We start from the raw sequence: 21,825 nt of genomic DNA, 5'->3' as shown, positions 1-21,825 counted from the left end.
TATCTGCTTGGAGTGGGAGAGAGAAGGGGCTTATTCCTTGCTGGCAAACTACATCAACACCTGGGGGACTGTCATTTGATGTAATCTAGACACCCTGATATGGGGAAGAGCATTCTGAGAGTTGTCACTTGAGTGGTTTCATAGTTCTGAAACACTGGTTTCATTGCTCCAGGGTTGAGAAAATCTTTTCAAGGCTTATTTGTTGATAAAGTCCACCTTAGTACATCCACAGACCCAAGAAGATGCTACAAAGCTTGGCCAGGAGAGTTGTCCAAACTGTTGGGCTTTCCATTCTTGGATGACACACTCGACATACTCTGCTGGCCTAGATGAGCTGTCATGTCCTTCGTTTGCTTCTGGGCATGCTGTCCACTGCACAGGCATCAGCAACTGAGGAGGCCCAATCCTGATACACGCACTGTAAGATCAGATCTCATATCTTGTGATTTTTCCCTGTGACCAGGGGCTGAGTCCAGTGGTCTAGTTGGAGAGTCCCCCAAGAAACCTTGTCTGGGGTGACCTAAGACCTGACTCTTCTGTGTGCCAATCAGTACAGGATCCAGGTTAGTTCGTCACACGCATCATTCTATGCACATACTGATGAATGCAGCTATCTGGTCAGTTCCACCTCCAGCCTCACCTCCCACGCAAATTGACTGGTACTGTGGCCTAGCCAAACCCAGCCCTACACACACCAGTGTGAACTGGAGCCTTGTGGGGGTGGCCCCAATAACCCCCACCAGGCCCAGCCCCTAACTCCAGTTCCTGCACATGCCTGTATGTGCAATATTTAGTCTGGCTCGGCTCACATCCCATCCAGTTCTCATACACACCTATGCATGCTGCAGCTTAGCTCAGCTCAACCCAACCCCAGACCCAGCCCACACCTAAGCTGACAGGTGCTGTTGCCTTGTCCAGCCCACACTGCCCCCAGCCCCGGTTCTCGTACTTATCTGCAGGAGTTGCAGCCCAGTAGAGGAGTGTCAACAGTTCCCTTACTAGGCCCACTCTCAGCCTTCTATCTTACACTTGCCAGGGGGTACTGCAGTCTTGCTTAACATGACTTGCACCCAGTCCCAGCACTTGCCAGTGAATGCTGCAGTGAAGCCCGGCTGACCTGCACTTATTCTAGTTCTTGTGGGCCAGCAGATGTGGTAACCCTCCCCAAGTCCCAATCCTCACCAATGGTTCACCAGTGGCAGCTGCAGCTGCGGTCTAGCAGGGCATTTGCTGAAGTTCCCCGACCAGCCTTGCCCCAAGTCCTGGATCTTACATGTGCTGCTTGATGTTGTGGCACAGTCTGGCATGACCTGCCTCATGCCAGCCAGCACGAACTGCAGCCTGGTTTGGCCCAGGCTGCCCCAAGTCCAAGCTTATGCTTGGGTGCTACATGCTTTCCCAGTTCAGCCAGCTCTCAGTCCCAGCCCTAATGTGAATTGGTGGGTATTGCAGCCCAACCTGGCCCAGCCTGTACCCCATCCTAGATCTCATACCTGCCAATGGGTGCTATGATATAGCCCAGCCTAACCTGCCCCTAGACCTGGTCCACATATAGTCCAAACTGGCCTGTGTTGCCCCTAACCTCAGCTCGTGGGCTCACCAGTGGGAGCTATAGCATAACAAGGGAGTTCCCCAAGTTCCCCTATCAGACCAGCTCCCAGCTTCAGATCTTGTGCAGTGATGGGTGCTCAGCCCAACTTGACACAGCCCACTTCCTGTCTCGGTATCCATCAGTGGGTACCGTGGCCTTGCTCGACTGGTTTGCATCCATTCAAGCTCTCACCAGCACGTGCTACAGCCCAGCCCTATCTAGCCCACCCCTTGACTTGGCTCTTACGTGGTGCAACTTAGCCCAGCCTGTCCCACACCCACCCAAGCTCTTGCAAGTACCAGTGGGTACTAGGGCCTAGCCAAGTCTGACCTGCCCCTGGGCCCAGCCTACCCACATGCTGACTAGTGCTATAGCCATATTCAGATCAGTCCACCCTCAACCCTATTCATGCACTCACCAATGGGAACCAGAGCCTAGAAGAGAGTACTCTTAGTTCCCCTACCAGGCACGCTGTCGGCCTGGATCTTGCACATGATGGTGGTGCTCTGACCCAGCCTCAGCACTTGTCAACAGATGCTGCAGCCTAGCCTTGCCTGGTCCACCTCCAGTCCCAACTCTTGTGGGTGGTACTGTGGCACAGTCCTGCATGGCCCCCATCCTTGGCTCTCATGTAAACCGGTGGGTGAATTAGCCTGGTCCAGCATGGCCCACACCCCATTCTAGCTCTCATGTGTGCCAGTGGGTGCTAAGGCTTAGCCTAACCCAGCTATAGCTTGTGCTTACCAGCTTAGGAGAATTCTTCAAGTTTCCCTACCAGGCCTGCTACCAAACCCCACCTACCCCCAGACCTGATTCTCAGGTGTGGTAATGGGTGCTGCAGCCTAGACCAGCCCAGCCTGCTCCCAATTCCAGTTCCCATGAGTGTCGGTAAATTCTGCGGTCATGCCTAGCTTGGTCCATCACCACCCCTAGCTCTCATGTAAGCCAGTGAGTCCTGCAGACCCACAGGGCTGAACCCACATATGCACCTCAGAATCTGTCCCCAGAGCTGGTTCTCTCACGTGCCGATTAGTGTCATGGCCCAGCCTTGTATGGTCCATTCCCTGCCCCGACACTCACTGGCAGGCACTGAGGCCTAGCCCTGCCAGGCAAGCCACCCAGCTCCAGCTTACATGTGTGCCAATGGGTGGCGGACGATGCCATCTGACCCAGCCCAGATCCAGACATGCCCTCAGGTTTCTCCTCTCTAAACCACTTGGTCTTAACTCCCTAATTTACCTGTGAGTGCGGTGGCTCCCCAGTCTTTGGAAATTTCCAGAAGTCATTGCATACCTGTAGAGTATTCCCTTGGTATGGCTCCAACTTCCACACATGCCCAAACCTCCTTCCCTGGGCCCTCCCCACACCATTGGTGTGGGCCCTGGTTTTCTCCCAGTGGGGTCTGCAGGCCCCCCTCCCATATATCTTTGTTTTTTTTAACAAGCAAGTGTGCTGGCACACTGGCACAGTTAACACCAATTTAGCATCAGCCAGGCCCAGAATGCCTGCCAACTACTGGCTGCTTTTCTTCCAGCAGTGTTAACACTTTCCTGGGTACAAGGCAACCCAAGCAAGCAAGCAGCTGCCTACAGCTGGGGGTTTCCTTTCACTGATGCCATTCTATATGTTAACAGAGGAGACCCTGTATTTCTTGTCTTAGTCTTCAGATTTCTCGGACTTCACAACTGACAGCTAGCAACACCTTAGCATTTTCTGTCAACCTAATGTATTTGTTTGAAGGGCAGAATGACAGACAGAGGGATACATGGCTGGCGCTGGGCCAGGTCGAAGCTAAGAGCATGGAACTCCACCTGGATTTTCATCTGGCGGTCAGGGACTCAAGGACCTGGGCCATGTCTTACGGCTTTCCCGAAGGCGTCAACATAGGGAGCTGGAGCCACACGTGGAGCAGCTGGCATTTGACCCACACTCTGGGATTCCAGCATCAGGGGAGGCCGCTTAACCACTGTGCCACTGCACTGACCCCAGTGTACACATTTTAAAACACTTCGGGCCCGGCAAGATGACCTAGTGGCTAAAGTCCTCGCCTTGAACGCGCCGGGATCCCACATGGGCGCTGGTTCTAATCCCGGTAGCTCCACTTCCCATCCAGCTCCCTGCTTGTGGCCTGGGAAAGCAGTCGAGGACGGCCCAGGGCTTTGGGACCTGAACCCATATGGGAGACCCAGAGGAGCTCCTGGCCTCTGGCTTTGGATTGGCGCAGCACCAGCCGTTGCGGTCACTTGGAAAGTGAATCATCAGTCGGAAGATCTTCCTGTCTCTCCTCCTCCCTGTATATCTGACTTTGCAATTAAAAAAAAAAAAAAAAAAAGCGAGCCCGGCGCAATAGCGTAGTGGTTAAAGTCCTCGCCTTGCATGCCCGGGATCCCATATGGGCGCTGGTTCTAATCCCGGCAGCTCCACTTCCCATCCAGCTCCCTGCTTGTGGCCTGGGAAAGCAGTTGAGGACAGCCCAAAGCTTTGGGACCCTGCACCCACATGGGAGACCCGGAAGAAACTCTTGGCTCCTGGTTTCAGATTGGCTCAGGTCCAGCCACTTGGGGAGTGAACCATCAGACGGAAGATCTTCCTCTCTGTCTCTCCTCCTCTCTGTGTATCTGCCTTTCCAATAAAATTAAATCTTTAAAAAAATAAAGCAGTTCAAGAAGTTCTTTAGCTATTAGTGAAACAAACCTGGGGGATTGGGTATTTACTCAGCAAGTAGGCTGCCTGTGCCCCACTCCTAAGTATATACTTGAGCCCCTGCTCAAGCCCGACTCCTGACTCTAGCTTCCCACTAATGCAGACCCTGGGAAGCAGCAGTGATGGCTCAAGTAACTGGATCCCTGACTCCCACATGAGAGACTTGAATCACGCTCCCAGTTCTTAGCTTCAGCCAGTCCAGACCCAGGTGCGGCAGGCATTTGAAGTAGTAATCCAACAGATGCCAGCTCTCTGCCTCATTCCTCTCAAATAAATAAAAGTAACTAACATACCACACTGCCATCAATGACCAGATGCTAGTTTTTCAGACTTAATCACATAATCTTTAGGAAATAAAGTCTGCCCTACTGCTTGGCCAAAACCAAATCATGCTGGTCCTGGATGGGTCACGACAGAAGTACTCATGCATTAATACTGACCGTTAAGTACACACAATTCCTTGTTGACAAATTACTGCTCAAACCAGGAAGGGCCATGCCAATGGGAGTCATGGCACCCAGTTAACCCAGGGAGGAAGAATTGTCTATAAACAGACAGGAGAACATGGCCTCTGCCTGTAAGGGTACCCATTGATACAACACTTAGCTTGGGGTCAAGGAACATACAAGGAAGACAGAGAAAAAACTTATCCAGTTTTTAAAGCACGCGTCAGACTCAGGTAAACAACCTTCGTGAGGCCCTGGCAATGTGGGACTTCAGTTCCCAGCAGTCCCTTCCAGCGCATGGTCACCATGTGGTTCAGCTACACCGACTACTGAGTGTGAGAGCCAGAGGAGAAGCGCTCCCCCACGACACTGAGGAGAGGATAAATTTACATGGTGCAAACCTACGAAGTTTTCTTGAATAAGTATTTCTAAGTTAAATGCAAATAATTTTATTTCCAAGGAAAGCTTCAATAAATCAAAACCTAGATTCAATACATTCATTAGAAGACAAGTAACTTCACAAGCCTTCTGACTTCACAACTGTAAGGCAAATGAGCAGTCTGTGCTACGCACATCAAAGCAAACAAAAGCCCACTCCACTTCCTTCCCATCTTTTTACCACACGCGCATTCCTGCCATGCTGCTCCCTGACTCACTCTGGTTTATTCAAAGAAACTGGGACCTGACCAACCTTTTTGCTGAATTGGTTCCTTCCCTTAAGGAGACACACACTGGTGGTGACCTGTGAGACACCGCCCATGTCCCTGCTGGTGGGGCCAGAGGCCTGCACACCTGACACAGGTTCCCGTGGAGAAAGGCCGTGGGAGCAGCCGAGACTCAGCTGCGGAGTTCCTGTCCCAAGGGTGCGGATCGCGGAGAACACCAGCACTAAGCAGGTGGCAGGAGATAAAGAGGCAAAAGCAAGGCTTGGGGTTTGGGACAGTTCTTATTTAAGCTCTGTGGAACCCACATGTGGGAAGCAAAAATGCAAAAACAAGTAACTGCATTAAGTGACAGGTCCAGGTGGTATGGGGAACAGAAAACACGTCCAGTTCCTAACCTTCCCATCTTCCATTTACCTACAAGCCTGAAGTTTGTAATGTGCTTGGCAAGAGGGTCAGAAGTCATTGTCACTTTCATCCAGGGGCTCAGGCTTTCGGACCCTTCGGCTGGGCTTAGCCGGTGACATAACAATGCTCTCATCCTCCAAATCATCATCATCTTCTTCATCATCTTCCATGTCAATCTCACTGTCCTCCGAGTCATCCTACAGGGAAAAGACAGCAAAATGCAAAAGGGGTCCCATCTCACCACTGACACCTTCCCTTTGAGAGACTGGTCTCTGTTTCTCCACTAGAAACTCAAGGAATAGAAGCACGATCAGCAACGGAGAAGCTGCCGGGCTGTGGGGCCTGAGAACTGTGGGCTGTGTAGCACCAGACAGAATACACCCAAGAAGCATGGCACCCAGCCTGCAACCCCAAGCCCCAGTGTGCGTCAGAGCTGGCAGCTGCAGGGCTGGCTTTCCCAGGTCCTCAGGAGCACCCCATATGGGCTCTTTCTGGGTGGAAGATAGAAAGCAACACAGGCAGTGGGTATAAGGGGTGAAATGAAGAGCGAGCCTTCTCCTCTAGGTCCAGGGTGACCAACCTAGTCTGTTTCACTGCAAGCTCTGTGCTACACGTAAACCAGCAAGGCTGGCCACCTGCAGCCCCTTTCCTGACAGTGAATCTAGATGCTGTAACCTTCTTACAAAGGCCAAAAACATGAGCCTGACCGCCTCTCTTGCCACTGTGCTCCTCTAGCAGAACTCTTCCAGTTGTTGAACTTACTGTCCTCCCTGGTTCCCTTGTATGCACCTGCTCATCAGCCTCCTATCACACCAATCCCCACGACTGCTCTGGCTCAGACTGAAACTCTCAGGGAAGTTCTGATGACGCTTGGCCTGTGGGCCGCACCTGACACAGCCTCAACACCATGGCTCCCAGATCACATCTCCAACCTTCCCGGGCTTCAGTTTTCACAGGTCACTGACTCAGGCATGGGGACGTCTCACAGACAACTCACCCAAGGCACATCCAAGACCAAACCCTGACATGCTCTGACCCCTTCTCAAGGGGCTTTATCTTTGAAAACAAAGCCCTGTGTTTTTTGCTGACCAAGTCTCTCCTTTTCCCTGACACCATGTCAATCAACCAACACAATCATGCGATCTTGGAAGCATATCCAGCTTCCAGCCCTGGCTCACAACCTTTATTACCACTGATGGAGGCTCAGCTGTGTTCACTTCTGACCTATACCAGGGCCACGACGCCTCCTGGGCTTCTCTCGCTTGTGAGCTGGCACACAGCACTCTTGGGCTCACGGCTCTCCAGCCTCTTCCTGCCACACTCATTCCTCACTGCATCCTGTGAAGCCCTCCCCAGTACACCACAGTCAGGCTCTATATCCACTATAGCCACCTGCCTTTCTCAGGCCTCCAACATCCCCGCACCAGAGAGCCCTGACCTCAGAGAAATCTCCCCAACCCCTTCCTGTCACTCCTTATCCCTCGAACCTACTCTGCTTCTCATTCTACTGCAGGCAGTCCTGGTATGGCTGGTGTGAGCCCATGCTGAGGGCTGGGCTGTTTCCACCCCTGCTGTGTCCCCACCACCCTGGACACATCTGACCAGTGACCAGCTCCTGAGAGACGCACATTCTGTGGCTGGGTACTATTCTGGGAGAAGCCCCAGCCCAGGAGGACATGCAGATGCAGGCTCTTGAAAAAGAATGAGCATTGAGGAGGTACTGAGCTCTGCAGCTCGCTACCAGCTCACCCTCACCCTCACAGGAGATCTGGCTCCACTCTCCAGGATCCTATGCTGCCAGACAGAGGAGTCAGATGGACAGGAGCTACTTAATCTCACACCCGCCTGGTTGGACTCATTCATTTCCCAGGTGCTTTCCTGGTTCCTCTAACGTGTCTCCCATGAACATGAGACCCATTTTCTGAGCTACCTGGTCTGGTGGGCCATGCCCCACACTGCAGTAGAGTTGGCTTGGGACAGGCCAGCACAGTCACCTCTGTGCACAGGTAGCGACTGCAGAAAACAAAGGCCTAGAGTGAGAGAGCATTAGGTTTCTGACTCAGTCACAAGTCAGCAAAGTTTGAGGTGCCTGGAGTCTGACTCTCAGTCTCCACACCTGGCTTCCCTGAAGCCCTGGTCACGGGAGCATCAGCTCTATGTTCCTCCTCCAGAACGGGGCATAGGAGAGGACTGGCCTGGAACCCTGGCCCTGTATGATCCCTTCATGCCTATGTCATGCTTCAACTGTCTGACGACTCCCCAGTCACAACCTTCCCTGTCTTCTGGCTTGATGCTGTCCTTGTCCCATCCCAGCGATCCCTTCTCAGGAGCGGCTTCCTGCCCAGGAGAGGGCAGCACTCCTGGGAGTGCTCTCTGTGGGCCCCGAGTGGGCAGACACATACCAACAGTCAAGTCAAAATGAAAACCAACCTGCTTCTTGGAGCTGGAAGTCTTGGATTTACCTAAGAGAGCGGGTGCTGCTTCCATCTTTTGAAAGCAAGAATGGAAAGAACAGTGAGAAGGCGAAAAAATGTACAACAAGCACATGCACGTGGACAGAAATGCAGCACCAAGTGAGCAAAGAGAGGAGGTTGGCTCCTTAAAGGCCAAACTCCGAGCGGGGCTGACAGCAAATAGATCCGGAGCTGCTGGCAGCACCTCAGCCCGAGACATGAGGACAGGGACCCACTAACGGGGTGGGCCAGGACTCACGTCTTCATCAGAGTCGCCACCCTGCATGGTGCCCACGATGTGCTTGTTGGGTCGTCCTGAGGGGGCAGGAGGGGAATCAGGAATTAGTCATGGAATTCTGGAAAATGGCATTACATGTTTGCTTTCCCTTAGAAAAGTTGGCAAAAAAGGAAGAATAACACTAAAGAATGCATGTAAGTACAACCAACTATTCAGAACCACAACTAGTCAAAATGGAATTTCTCTGAGTCCTGCAAAGAAAACAGGAAATCAGATATAAACACAAAATCATTAAAGAAAGGAATGTGTTGAGACAGTATTGCAGCCCAATGGATGGACAGCCACATGAAACACCAACTGGTTCTAGGCCTGACTGCTCCACTTCCCACGCAGCTCTCTGCTAATGCACCTTGGCAGGCAGGGGGAAGAGGACCACGTACTCGGGATCCCAACATCATGTAGGAGACTGGGATGGAGTCTCTGACTCCTGGCTTAGTTCTGTTATGGGTATTTGGGGAGAAAACCAGTGGATGAAAATTCTTTCTTTCTCCCTGTATCTGTCTCTTTCTGTTGCTTTGCCTTTCAGATTAACCAATAGACAAATCTGAAAGAAAACACACATGCAATCTATAAATGCTTTGGGAAAAAAAAAAGACACTGAACTCTAATATTAGTTTTCATGCAGAGCAACTATTGCGAAAACTATTCCACCTTTATGGGTTTCTATGTGGATTTTGGTTTGGTTTTTAAATAGGTTGCTTTTCAAAGCTCCTCATTATCGGAGGTGTCTTCTATTCCTCCCATGGAGGTTAAAAATGCTCAAACATGGCTACTGCTAGAACTCTGGGGCTGTCTTAAAGAGTGAGGAGACTGTTAGGAGGGCAGAACTAAACCTACATGGCAGGCCCAGAAAGGAGATCGGCCTGAGGAGGAGCCCGTGTGGGCGGCACAGAGAGCAGCTGGCTCAGGGCAGGCCTGAGGGACGACTGAGCACCAATGACAAAAACCCTCTACAGTCCCACAAAACGCAGAACACACGTCGCTTGGAGCCCTTGCTTCCAGGCCTGGAAAAGGACTATGTGACTCCAGTCTACAGGCCAAGTGACCTGCAGGATTTAGGAGAACCCACGTTCAAATTAAGTGGTCTTAGGCCAACTGAACATGTTTTATGTTTGGCTTCCACAAGAGTCAAACTTAAATGCTATGTCGTGAAGCTACTACAGAACCTTAAAAAAGCAAAAGGAAACTAGGACACCTAATTAGCATATCAAAAAAGAAGCATAATAAATGAAGACCACTGAGCTGGGACTAAAAGAAAACAGTTAACAACAAAAGTTTACGCCTGCAGAGTTTCTTAGATCTAGAGACCTCTGCAGACTTCACCAGCTGAGCATGCCTAAACCAAAAACCCCAAACTCAACATTTTTTGAGTACTGAGCTACTCAAGAAATTTCATATTTCAGACCTTCTCAGATTAGGTAGCTTAATTCACACAAAATGATGAAATAAAGATGGCTTTAGCCTTGAAATGTATTAGCTATATAAGAAAACAACTCAAAACATGGACAGATGGTAGATAACAAATCTTTTTAAGAAAAAAAAACAGGGCAACTGGATAGCACCTATTAAAATAAGATTTTACAGAATCTTTGACCTGAGAGTTCCACTGTCAATGGTGCAACTTAAACACTTACAGGGGTTGCAACCACCTGCCATGCTGGCATCCCCTACAGGTGTTGGCTCATATCCCAGCGATTCCACTTCTGATCTAGCTTCTGGCTAATGGCTTGGGAAAAGCAAGAGAAGACAGGCTGAGTGGCTGGTTGGGTCTCTGCACCCATGTGGGAGACCAGGGTGATGCTCCAGGATTCTGGCTTAAGTAAAGCCCAGAACATTTTTGAAAAGCTCTTGTGCTGCACATTAACTCTTTGGCCACAGGCATATAACGAACGGCTCTGAGGGCAGCTCCAGTTCCAGAAGTGAAGCACAGAGCTTCCCGGCACAGGCAGGGGCCCCAGGTCTGTGTGATGAACCTTAAGGCCCGGCCTTAGGTAGTGTGACCACATTAGTGCCAAGATGACCCAGAGTACTGTGAGAGCCTAAGCCTAACAGCAGTGGTAGACCCAATGTCACTCACTACACACTGGGTAGACCCAATGTCACTCACAACACGCGGGTGGGCTCCAGCGTGAGCATGGTGTCCTGTGATGCAGGACACAGGGAGGAGAACGTATGAAGCAAGCTGCACTACCTTGCATGAGCACCTCCATCGCTGTCCGTGGCTTGCTCAGCCGCCTCTCTTCCACCTCACTGTCGGACTCGTCGTCCTCCTGGATGTCTATGTCTGAGTCATCATTACCTGGCAGGAGCACAAGGAGGCAAAACACAAGAGGAGCTCTGTCACTGCAAAGAAAATCAAAACCCACTTGGGTCCAAGACAACACAGGGACAGAACAGAAGATTCCCCTGAGATGTGAGTACCGTGAGCCACAGAATGTCAGTGCATCCCTCAAGGACTTTAATATAACCAACCTGGAAATCACCAAGAAGCTTTAAGGAACAGTTAGGGCTTGGTGCTGTAGTGCAGCTGGTAAAGCTGCTGCCTGGGATGCTTTATGGCCACCAGTTCGAGTCTTGGTTATTCCATTTCTTTTTTTTTTTTTTTTAAGATTTATTTATTTTTATTAAAGTCAGATATACAGAGAGGAGGAGAGACAGAGAGGAAGATCTTCCGTCCGATGATTCACTCCCTAAGTGAGCACAACGGCTGGTGCTGCGCCAATCTGAACCTGGGAACCAGGAACCTCTTCCAGGTCTCCCACGCAGGTCCAGGGTTCCAAAGCACTGGGCCGTCCTTGACTGCCTTCCCAGGCCACAGGCAGGGAGCTGGATGGGAAGTGGAGGTGCTGGGATCAGAACTGGCACCCATATGGGATCCTGGCATGTTCAAGGCGAGGACTTTAGCTGCTAGGCCACGGCGTCGGGCCTGGTTATTCCATTTCTAATACAGCTCCCAGTTATGGAGGCTGGGAGAGCAATGGAAGATGGCCCCTGCCATCCAGGCTGCTAGCCTTGGCCTGACTCAGCCACGGCCACTGTGGCCATTTGGGGAGTGAACCAACAGATGCTTCTCTGTAACTATCTCTCTGTAAGATTTCTCTTTGTAAAACTGCCTTTCAAATACAAAATATATCTTGAAATAAATTCAGCTTGGCAACAGGCTGATCCTGCAGCTTGTGGCATCTTCATTCCATACCAGTGCTAATCATGTCCCAGCTGTTCCATTTCTGATGTAGCTCTCGGATTGTGGCCTGGGAAAGCAACAGAGGATGGCCCAAGTTCTCAGGACCCTGCACCCACGTGGGAGACCTGGAGGAAGCTCCTGGCTTTGGTCAGCTCAACTCAGCTCTGGCCATTGCAGCCACTTGGGGAGTAAACCAGCAGATGGAAGAACTCTCTGTCTGAAGTCTGAGTTCAGTAAGTAAAGCGAGCCTAGTGAGCAAGGCACCCGTATCTAGCCTTGCTCACTACTGGGAAGTGAAGGTTGGACTGCTCTGGGTGTCAGCTGACCTGAAAACAGAAAGGAGAGGAGCTGCTTTGGTAAGAGGAGCCTCTCAGCAGGCTCTGAGACTCACTAGAGACAGCCAAGAAAACAGAGAAAGAGTAAGATGCAGAGGGAAATGGCAGATCCTGATGTTCCAGGTCTAGGTCCTTAATACATGAGGGAATAACAGATCTCATCCAGAAAGAGCCATCAGCAAGAAGTCCAGTCCAATGTGGCAAAGCTGTCAACTCAACAGCCAGACCACGTGCCCCTGCTGCTGGCTCGACAGCACAGGGAAGTTGGTAGATGAAGAACGTGAGTCAGTTGCACAGAGTATTCCTTCCAGGACCCAGGCCTAAGCGCTGGCACTGCTGGCCTCTCTACCCGCGGACACTTTGCTGAGTGAGTCTGCATAACCAGGGACATTCTGAGCGGGCAGGGAGGACTATCATCAGACATGTGGGCCCTTCCCTGCGTGCCCACTCAGTTCCAATGCCTATTTGCCTTCAGCATGCCAAGCCAAGTTCTCTATTGCAGTTACAAATAGTTCTAACTAAATGCATCATTTAAACAGGGCACATATTACTACAATTAGTGCAAGAACCAAATGCACTTTAACCCCTATGTAATTTAAACCAATCTCTTGAGTGAACTTAAAAGGTATCTCAGCAACTGCCTTCTGGAGTGTTTCTGTACCTATAATTATGTATTGCACATTTAAAAATTCAAAACAGCGGATCTTACCACAACAAAACACACATGTTGAAATAAAATACTTTTAAAAGCAAAGGTAAAAAACCGGTATGATAATTCTCCCAGGTAGCAGCGGGGGCCCAAAGAACAGTCCCTGGAGAAGACCCGCCTGACCTCCAGCCTTGAGCAGCCGCCTCTCCTCCTCCTTCAGCTTGTTCTGCATCAGGCGCAGGGTGTTCTCAGCCTCCTGTGGAAGATGAGGAGCGAGGTTCAGAAGAGGCAGCCCTGCTGGGGACTTGGCTCTCTACACAGTGTGACAACTGCTGAGTTTAACACTCAGAACCAGTGAGAGCGAAAGGAAGGAAGGGGAAGAGAACCAGCACTCAGCAGGTCCAGTCAGCCCACACACTGTGGAAGGGGTTCCTATACGACTAAGCATCACCACGTGAGTACATGGGACATCAGCACAATAGACAAGGCTCAGTGGCACAGGTACAGACCTCTGACTCCCTGAGAAGCAAGCATGGATTTCAGGGCCCAGTGCAATGGCTCTGTGGCTAAATCCTTGCCTTGCAAGCGCCAGGATCCCATATGGACACTGGTTCATGACTCAGTTGCTCCACTTCCCATCCAGCTTGCTGCTTATGGCCTAGGAAAGCTGCGAAGGATGGCCCAAAACCTTGGGATCCTCATGTGGGAGACCAGAAAGATGCTCCTGGCTCCTGATTTTGGATTGGCTGAGCTCCAGTTGTTAGGGCCACTTGGGGAGTGAAACAGCAGATGGAAGATCTTTCTCTTTGTAAATCTGATTGGCCTTTCCAATAAAAATAAATATATATACATATTTTTTAAGTAAAAAGATGTATTTCATTTGAAAGGCATGGCATCAGGCAGGGCAAGAGACAGGAAGAAAGACATGTTCCACTCACTGGTTCACTGCCTAAATTGCCACAACAGCCAGGACTGGGTCAGGCAGAAGCCAGAAGCCTAGAACTACCTCTGGGTCTCCAACATAGACAGCAAGACCCAAGCACTTGGGTCATCTTCTGCTGCATTCCCTGGTGAATTGGCAGGGAGTTGAACTGGAAACAGAGCCACTGGAATGCTCTGATATGGGATGCTAGTCACACTGGTAGCTAGTACATGTCCACACATCAGTACTGCTGATCATCCTGGACAACACAGTGACTCCACCTCATCCCAATGCCAAGTCTATACAACGGTCTACCTAGCCTAGACACTCAAAGTTGTCATGAGTGTGGCAAAAAGGGACATGGTATGCTACCTTGACCACACAGTCTCAATGACTACTCTTGGTAAAGATGAACCATCCCTAAAAGATGTGGTGACAGTGCGCTCCAGGTTCCCTGCTCAGAATTCCACATATGCCAGCATCTGGAATGTTCTCTCCTGAAAAGCATGGGTTGACAGGAACTGGACAGCTGGTCAGGTGGGTTCTGGGTCACTCATACTTGTTTTCCACAATCAGTAAACCTCTACTCCTCTCTATAAAGCAGTCTCTAATGAATTATCTTGGGTGACTCAGTAACTAGGGCTTGAAAATAAATCTTAAATGAACCGATGAAGCAAGTTTTTGGAACTGTCCTCAAGATCAGCTCAGCTGTGCAGTGCACACTAACCCACAGAGGGCAGCAGGCCCAGCACAGGCTCACGTGTTGTGGGACCACACGGCTCCCACTTGACCAAACCCGGATAACCTAACACAATCGACTAAGCCGGGAGGAAAACACGAGGCTTCCAAGAACAACTCCAGACTATCAGGGTGACATGTGCAAGTGGATGTCACCAAGTCCAAAACAATAGACCAAAAGGAACAGGCTGTTTGGACAGACTGAGTGCTTACCTCAAACCTCTCTTGCTCCATTCTATGATGATCTTCAAGTTGTTGTTCTAGGTATGCTAAATTTCGAAATTTCTCCAGGTAAATATCATACTGCTTTTGCAATTCTTCCTCAATCTTCTCATATTCATCCATAAAGGCAGGCCTAACATGACAAAGCAGTAAAGGGTTAAGCACACACTGGAGTTAGAACCTGCTCTTCAGGCTTCCAGACTCTCTTCTGGCCTTTCTTGGAAGGGCTGATTAGAGAAGGCCTTCACTCCACTTTCCTTTTCGCCCATAAACAGTGCTGCTACTGCTGCTTCTTTTTTTTTTTTAAATGGAAAGTCACATATACAGAGGAGGATGAGAGACAGAGAGGAAGATCTTCCGTCTGATGATTCACTCCCCAAGTGACCACAATGGCTGGAACTGCGCCCATCTGAAGCCAACATCCCAGAGCCTCTTCCGGGTCTCCCACGCAGGCGCAGGGTCCCAAGGCTTTGGGCCGTCCTCGACTGCCCTCCCAGGCCACAAGCAGGGAGCTGGATGGGAAGCAGGGTCACCAGGATACAAACTGTTGCCCATACGGGATCCCAGTGCGTGTAACACGAGGACTTTAGCTGCTAGGTTACTGCACCAGCCCAGGTGCTTCTTTCCAAATCACAAAAATGTGCCTTTGAGAACAAACTGAAATGATCCAGCAGGCATGAAGTCTAACAATCACTTACAATCCCAACTCCAGGTATAAGCCCTTAATTCCTGATACACATTTTTCCAAACCTTTCTGTGCAGATAGGAATTAACTGTCTACAGCCATACCACCCTGAATGCACTAGATCTTGTCTGATCTCAGAAGCTAAGCAGGGTCCAGCCTGGTTAATACTTGAATGGGAGATAGTAATTAACTTTCCAACAACCCCAGCTGCAGGCAGCTGCCTCGGTTGCCTTGCACTTAGGTAAGCATTCCACTGCTGCGAGAAAAGCAGCTAACAGCTGGCTGGCATCCTGGGCCTGGTGAATGCCAAATTTGTGTTAACCATACCAATGTGCCAGCATACTTGCCTATTCTACTCTATTTTTTTAAAGATATGGAGGGGGCAGATGCCTGTAAGCCAGCAGACAGGGTCTGGGGACCCGTGTGTGAGTGTGTGTGGGCCTTGAGTAGTCAGGTGGGCCTCAGGCTGCCACAACAAACTGCTGGAAGACTGGGGACCTGTGCATTAATGGGCATGAGGGGCTGTGCATTGCTCAGAGAAGCAGGTCTGGAGATGTGTGGCAGGGAGCACTGCTGAGGGAGAACGTGACAGGTAAGGCATGACTTCTGGGGGACTTCCACCAAACCAAGCTACTAGACTTGCAGGTAAACAAGGGGGCTGAGACTGGGTTGTTTAGAGCAGGGAAACTGGAGAACCTTTTGAGGCCAAACCAGTACACCCAGCCATTTGAGAAACCTGAGTTGGGTTTGTTGATATCGACCACAGCCTACCAGCGCATACAAAAACCATGGCTGGGTGGCCTGCCTGGCAGGGCTGCACCACAGTACCCACCAGTGAGTACTGAGGCAGAGCATGGACCATGTTAGGCTGGGCCATGACACTAACCAGCTCATGAGAGAACTGGGTCTGGAAGCAGACTGTGGGAGGTCGTGGGCTCACTGCTGGGGACTCCCATACCAGCTAGTTTGCTTGAGGGTTGGGGTAGTGATGGGCTGAGCTAGATATGATCATGGTCATGGAACTCACCAACACTCACAGGCACTGGGATTGGGAACACGCTGGGCTGGTCCAGGCTACAGCACCTGTAAGCACACCCAACAATAGGGTGTGGGGCAAATCGACCACAACATCCACCAGCACACACAAAGGTTAAGACTGGGGGGGCAGACTGTGCCAGGCAAGGATCTAGTAATTACTGGCATGCGTGAAATCTGGAACTGGGAGTGGGCTGTTGAGAGAACCCCGCTGGTAGGTCATCACTCCTGCTGCTGAGTACGTGAGTCAAGGCTGGGTTTTGGTGAAGCCGGGCAGGGCTGCTTTACTTGTTGGCAAATATGTGGGCTGGTTCTAAGGAGTTTATCGGGCAGGGCTAGGCCAAACCACAGCACACTGGCATGCACAGGAGCCAGGATGGAGTGTGAGCCATGCTGAATTACACTAGGCTATCACACCTACCAGTATGCATGAAAGTGAGGGATGGAGGCAGGCTGGGCAGGGCTAGGCTGCAGCACCCACCAATGAGAGTTGGGACAAATGGTAGGGAGCGGGGTGCAGGCCAGGCTAGCCCAGGTCAGGCTGCAGCATCTGAAGGCAAAGGTCAAGATGGGGGATGGGTTATTCTGGCCTGGATTGGAATAAGCACTGGCACACTCAGAATCTGTGGCTGGGAGCAGGCCTGGTCAGGGAGCTAAGCAGATGACCCGGCTGGGCTGTGGTTCTCACTGGTGAGCACAAGAGCTGGCATGTGGACAGCGAACTAGGCTGGACATGGCTATAGCATTCCTTTGCACTGTGGACTAGGTCTACGGTGTGTCAGACCAGGCTAGGTTCCAGCACCTAGTTCCCAGAAAAACGAGGAACTCTTTGTTCCAAAGCATTACTGTAAAACCAATGTAAGAATTAGAGCAAAGTACTTCAGCAACTATATTACTGTTACAGTATAAAATAGTGATAAAAGTTTGGAAATAAGAAAAGAAGAACGTGGGCCCGGCACAATAGTATAGCAGCTAAAATACTAGCCTTGAATGCGCCGGGATCCCATATGAGCGCTGGTTCTAAACCCGGCGGCCCCGCTTCCCATCCAGCTCCCTGCTTGTGGCCTGGGAAAGCAGTCGAGGATGGCCCAAAGCCTTGGGACCTGCGCCTGCATAGGAGACTCAGAAGAGGCTCCTGGCTTAGACTGGCTCAGCTCCAGCTGTTGTGGCCACTTGGAGAGTGAATCATCAGATGGAAGATCTTCCTCTCTGTCTCTCCTCCTCTCCATATATCTGACTTTCCAATAAAAATAATAATAATTAAAAAAAAACATGAAGAACTCTTAAAAGGTTTCATCTGGGGCCTGTATCACAGGGGTTAAGTCAAGCTACTGTCTGAATGCCTCCAACATTCCAGTTTTAAATGCCAGTTCAAGTCTGGTTGCTCTGTTTCTCATTGAGCTCTCAGCTCATGTGCCTGGCAGCGCAGCAGAAAATGGCCCAAGTGTTTGGGTCCCTACCCCCATGTGGGAAACCAGAATGGAGATCCTGGCTCCTGGCCTGGTCCCAACTGGCTGCTGTCATTTGAGGAGTGAACCAGTGCATGCAAGATACATCAATCTTTCTCCTCTCACCTTTGTCTTTCAAATAAGTAGACAAATTAATATTTTTTCCAGAAGTTAAATGAATGTAGGTGCTTTGAGCCCCTCTGACCATGAATATTCTCTGAAGATGTGTTCCCAGTGAGGTCAAGTCAGCAGAAACATTTAACTGACCAGTGAGGAGTCATCAAAATCTAGAATCTATTCAAACCAAGAGATGGGAGTATGTTTCTGTTTCCATTTGTTTCTGGCAAGATCTTCCAAGAACAAGTCTCATGTAACTTCCCCCATCTGGATTTACTTATTTTGCTTTGCATTCCAAGAAGTTATAAAAGCTTAAAGAATTTAGTGGTTTTCCAGACAAATTAAACGCAGGAAAGAGGAGTCAGGCAGTCTGCTCAGTGGACCAAGCAACACAGGCACGTTTCGAGACAGAGATGTCTCTGAGAGGCCTCCTCACTGCTCAGGCACTTGGTCCCTTCTAATCCCTCAGTCTCTATCCTTCCTTCCTTTCTTTGTTTTGTTTTGTTTTGTTTTACTTTAAAATATTCATTTATTTAAAAGAATGAGAGACAAAGAGATCTTTCATCACTCATTCACTTCCTGGATGGTCATTATGGCTAGTAATGGGCCAGGCCAAAACCAGGAGCCCAGAACTCCTTCCAGGTCTCCCACATGGCAGCAGGCCCCAAGCACCTGGCCATCTGCTGCTTTCCCAGGCACACAAGCAGGCAGCTGGATGAAAGCAGAACAGGAAGTGATGCAGGTGTCACAAATGGTAACTTAACTTACATCACAAGTCCAGAACCCTCCACTTTTTGGTCCCCTATTTTTAATTTGTTCATTTGAGAATCAGAGAGAAAGATGGACAGTGAGTTCCCATCTGCAGGCTCATGCCTCAGATGTCTGTAATGACTAGGATTGGGGTAAAGTCGAATCTCAACCCAAGTCTCCGTTCTGGATGATAGGAACTCAACTAGTTCAACCATTAATGCTGCCACACTGGAGGGAGAGTGTGCCAGGAGCCAGAGGTAGACAGGACAAGACAACCCAGGCACTCAGATACGGGGTGCAGTTGTCTTAAATCAGTCTTAACTGCAAGCCTGAATGCTTGCCCCTTTATTTCTTAAAATGTATTTTTAAAGATTAAAGTTTTTAAATATTTATTTATTTTTATTAGAAAGACAGATATATAGAGAGGAGAGACAGAGAGGAAGATCTTCCGTTCTCTGGTTCACTCTCCAAGTGGCTGCAATGGCTGGAGCTGAGCCAATCCAAAGGCAGGAGCCTCTTCCAGGTCTCCCATGTGCGTGCAAGGTCCCAAGGCTTTGGGCTGTCTTCTACTGCTTTCCCAGGCCACAAGCAGGGAGCTGGATGGGAAGCGGGGCTGCCGGGATTAGAACCAGTGCCCATATGGGATCCTGGCACGTTCAAGGCGAGGATTTTAAATGCTACGCTATTGTGCCAGGTCCATAAAGCTATTCTCTTAATATTCATTTCATACTTTTATTGGAAAGGCAATACACAGAGAGAAGGAGAGACAAAGATCAGATTCTGTCTCCTGGTTCACTCCCCAGGTGGCTATAATGGCCAGAGCTGAGTTGATTCAAAGCCAGGAGCCAGGAGCTTTTTCTGGGTCTCCCACACACGTGCAGGGTCCCAAGGCTCTGGGCCATCCTATACTGCTTTTCCCTGGCCACAAGCAAGGTGCTGATTGGAAGTGGAACAGCTGGGATATGAACCAGTACCCATATGGGATCCTGGTGGATGCAAGATGAGGATTTAGCCACTAGACTATTGTACCAGGCCCAAAACTACTTTTTAAAAAACTGACAATTAGGGGCCAACGCTGTGATGTAGCATGTAAGGCTGCCAACTGCAACGCTGGCATCCCACGGGGGTACCAGTGCAAGTCCCGCTTGCTCCATTTTCGATCCAGTTCCCTGCTAATGTGTCTGGAAAAGCAGTGGAAGATGGCCCAAGTGACTGTGCCTCTGCACCCATGTGGGAGACCCAAAAGAAACCTTTTACTCCTGGCTTTGGACTGCCCAGCTCCAGCTGCTGTAGCCAACTGGGAAGTGAACCAACAGAGGCAAGATCTGTTTCTCCCTCTTACTCTCCCTGTAACTCTTTCAAATAAATATTGAAAACAAAACACTAACACATGGTAATTATGCATATTTTGGGGGTACAGCAACATTCTATTCATGCAAAGGATGTTTCATGATCAGGTCAGGGTAACTGGCATATGTGTCCCCTCGACATTTATCTTTTCTTGGTGTTGGGAATGTTCGGAATCTCCTCCCAGGTGCTTGGAAACAGCCCGTGAACTGCCGTCAGCCCTAGTTCCTGGTCTGGCATCTTCTCGTTTCACATTTACCTGACACTCTGCAGGGTCTGGAGACGTTTCCGATTTCTTTCCAGTTCTAATTTCCTCTTTTCAATTTTGGCTTCTAAATTAGCTTCATCAGAGGCCACATTATTGAGCAGGTCCTTTGTCTTCTGAACCTGCACCTGCATTTGACAGGAAACGGAGACAATATGTCAGTGAGGACCATCACTCTGACTCCTGAGAGGAACTTTCCAACTCTCAGCTGTCAATATCATGCAGAAACCAATACAGTAAATACAGCAAAAAGGATCCACCTATTTCCAAGAGGAAAGTCACAGAGATCCAAACAATTAAAAAAAAAAGGATTTTTTTTTTATCATGAGAAGTGAACATTTCTACCCAGGGATACAAAGATGGATCGGTGTCCAGGCTGACAGAGAGAGAGGTCTGATACCTGCATGTGCCTGCATGTGACTGGGCACATATCACTAGGAGCCAGTGGCTACCCTTGGCAGCAATCAGGCAGCTCCCCTGGTCAGAAACAGCCACTTTCAGAAAACCTGTTCCCACAAGCACATTTGACCTGGAAGAACGCGAAACGACCCGTGGTGGGCTCAGCCCTGACCCACAGCCTGCTGGGACTGAGAGAAGGTTCCTCTTCTTTCCACTCCCGAGGAGCCACTCCGCTGGTGAAGTCAGTGGCAAGGCTCTGCAACAGGAGCCCGGGCAGCAGGCTGGGTAGGAAAGGGACAGGGTAGGGGCTGGTGCTGGCAGCCACAGACATCTCTGCTCTCTGAGAGTCCAGCGAAGCAGCTGTGGCCAAAGCAACACAAGGCATCCTCACACGGGTGCTGCCTGGGAGGCTGGTTCAGGCAGGAGCCTGGCAGCTCAGAGCTCCTGTCTGCTGCAGCAGGAGCCCGGCTGCATCCCCAAGGTGTCTTCCCATCCCAGATGGTCCCTCTGCAGGGCTCGGTACAAGAGCTGGCACCTCCAAAAGGCTTCCTGTTCACTCGCAGCTCTCTCTGTAGCTTTGGGGTCCACAGAGGAGTGTAAGTGGTTTGACTGTTTTGGTTTGGACACCCTGACACTTGCAGGACAGCAGTGCCACAAAGCACCGACTGCAGTTCCAGGCGCTCCAGTGGGCACATGCCCACTCACAGGGTCAAAGGTGGCCTCCTTCTGAGCAGCTCAAGCCAAAGCAATCATTTCTCTGACTCAAAAGTCAGATTGAAACCCACCACATCGATTTGACATTAAAAACAAAAACTACTTTTTATATATAATCTGTTCATTACATGAGACGAGCAATGTGTAAGTGCAAACATTTTCCCTGGTTTTCTAAAACCAATGATGTGTACTTCCTAACTCCTCCCAAGTATCTGCACCGCTGGGCTCACTGATGCTTTCCACACCAGAGATGCCTCAGAGATGGCCACCAGGACAGCAGCTGTGCCCACCTGGGGCCTTCCATAGATGACTGCCACACGTGCAGCTGACTCAGCCAGGACACTGGCAAACAGGAGGGGGTCATTTTCAAACTACAGAGAATCACAAACACAGAAAAGTGAAAGCTGTCTCTGGCTTCTCAGAGATGAGATCAGGCCTGGCCTGCACAGTCACG

At 50.1% G+C, this 21,825-nt stretch overlaps 1 protein-coding gene across 9 annotated transcripts in view; it reads right to left on the bottom strand.

The window, feature by feature from the left end:
- The window catches only part of CLUAP1 (clusterin associated protein 1), a 45,094-nt gene that overhangs the window by 2,374 nt on the left and 20,895 nt on the right, over positions 1–21,825 (bottom strand). For 6 of the 9 annotated variants that reach the window (XM_058680681.1, XM_058680678.1, XM_036492803.2 and 3 more), the window contains 7 exons: positions 20,253–20,386; positions 14,603–14,744; positions 12,913–12,985; positions 10,753–10,860; positions 8,523–8,578; positions 8,241–8,297; positions 5,668–6,007 (listed from right to left, as the gene is read on the bottom strand). In XM_058680681.1, the coding sequence (XP_058536664.1) occupies positions 5,858–6,007; positions 8,241–8,297; positions 8,523–8,578; positions 10,753–10,860; positions 12,913–12,985; positions 14,603–14,744; positions 20,253–20,386 (720 nt within the window). In that variant the 3' untranslated portion in view covers positions 5,668–5,857. Of the gene's footprint in view, positions 1–5,184; positions 6,008–8,240; positions 8,298–8,522; positions 8,579–10,747; positions 10,861–12,912; positions 12,986–14,602; positions 14,745–20,252; positions 20,387–21,825 lie in introns of those variants that run through there. The other 3 variants (XM_058680676.1, XM_058680683.1, XM_004586699.4) reach the window with 3 other exon arrangements.

The sequence above is a fragment of the Ochotona princeps genome, chromosome 24 (genome assembly GCF_030435755.1).
Source record: "Ochotona princeps isolate mOchPri1 chromosome 24, mOchPri1.hap1, whole genome shotgun sequence".
Taxonomy (NCBI): domain Eukaryota; kingdom Metazoa; phylum Chordata; class Mammalia; order Lagomorpha; family Ochotonidae; genus Ochotona; species Ochotona princeps.
This window is presented reverse-complemented; position numbering and strand designations above follow the sequence as displayed.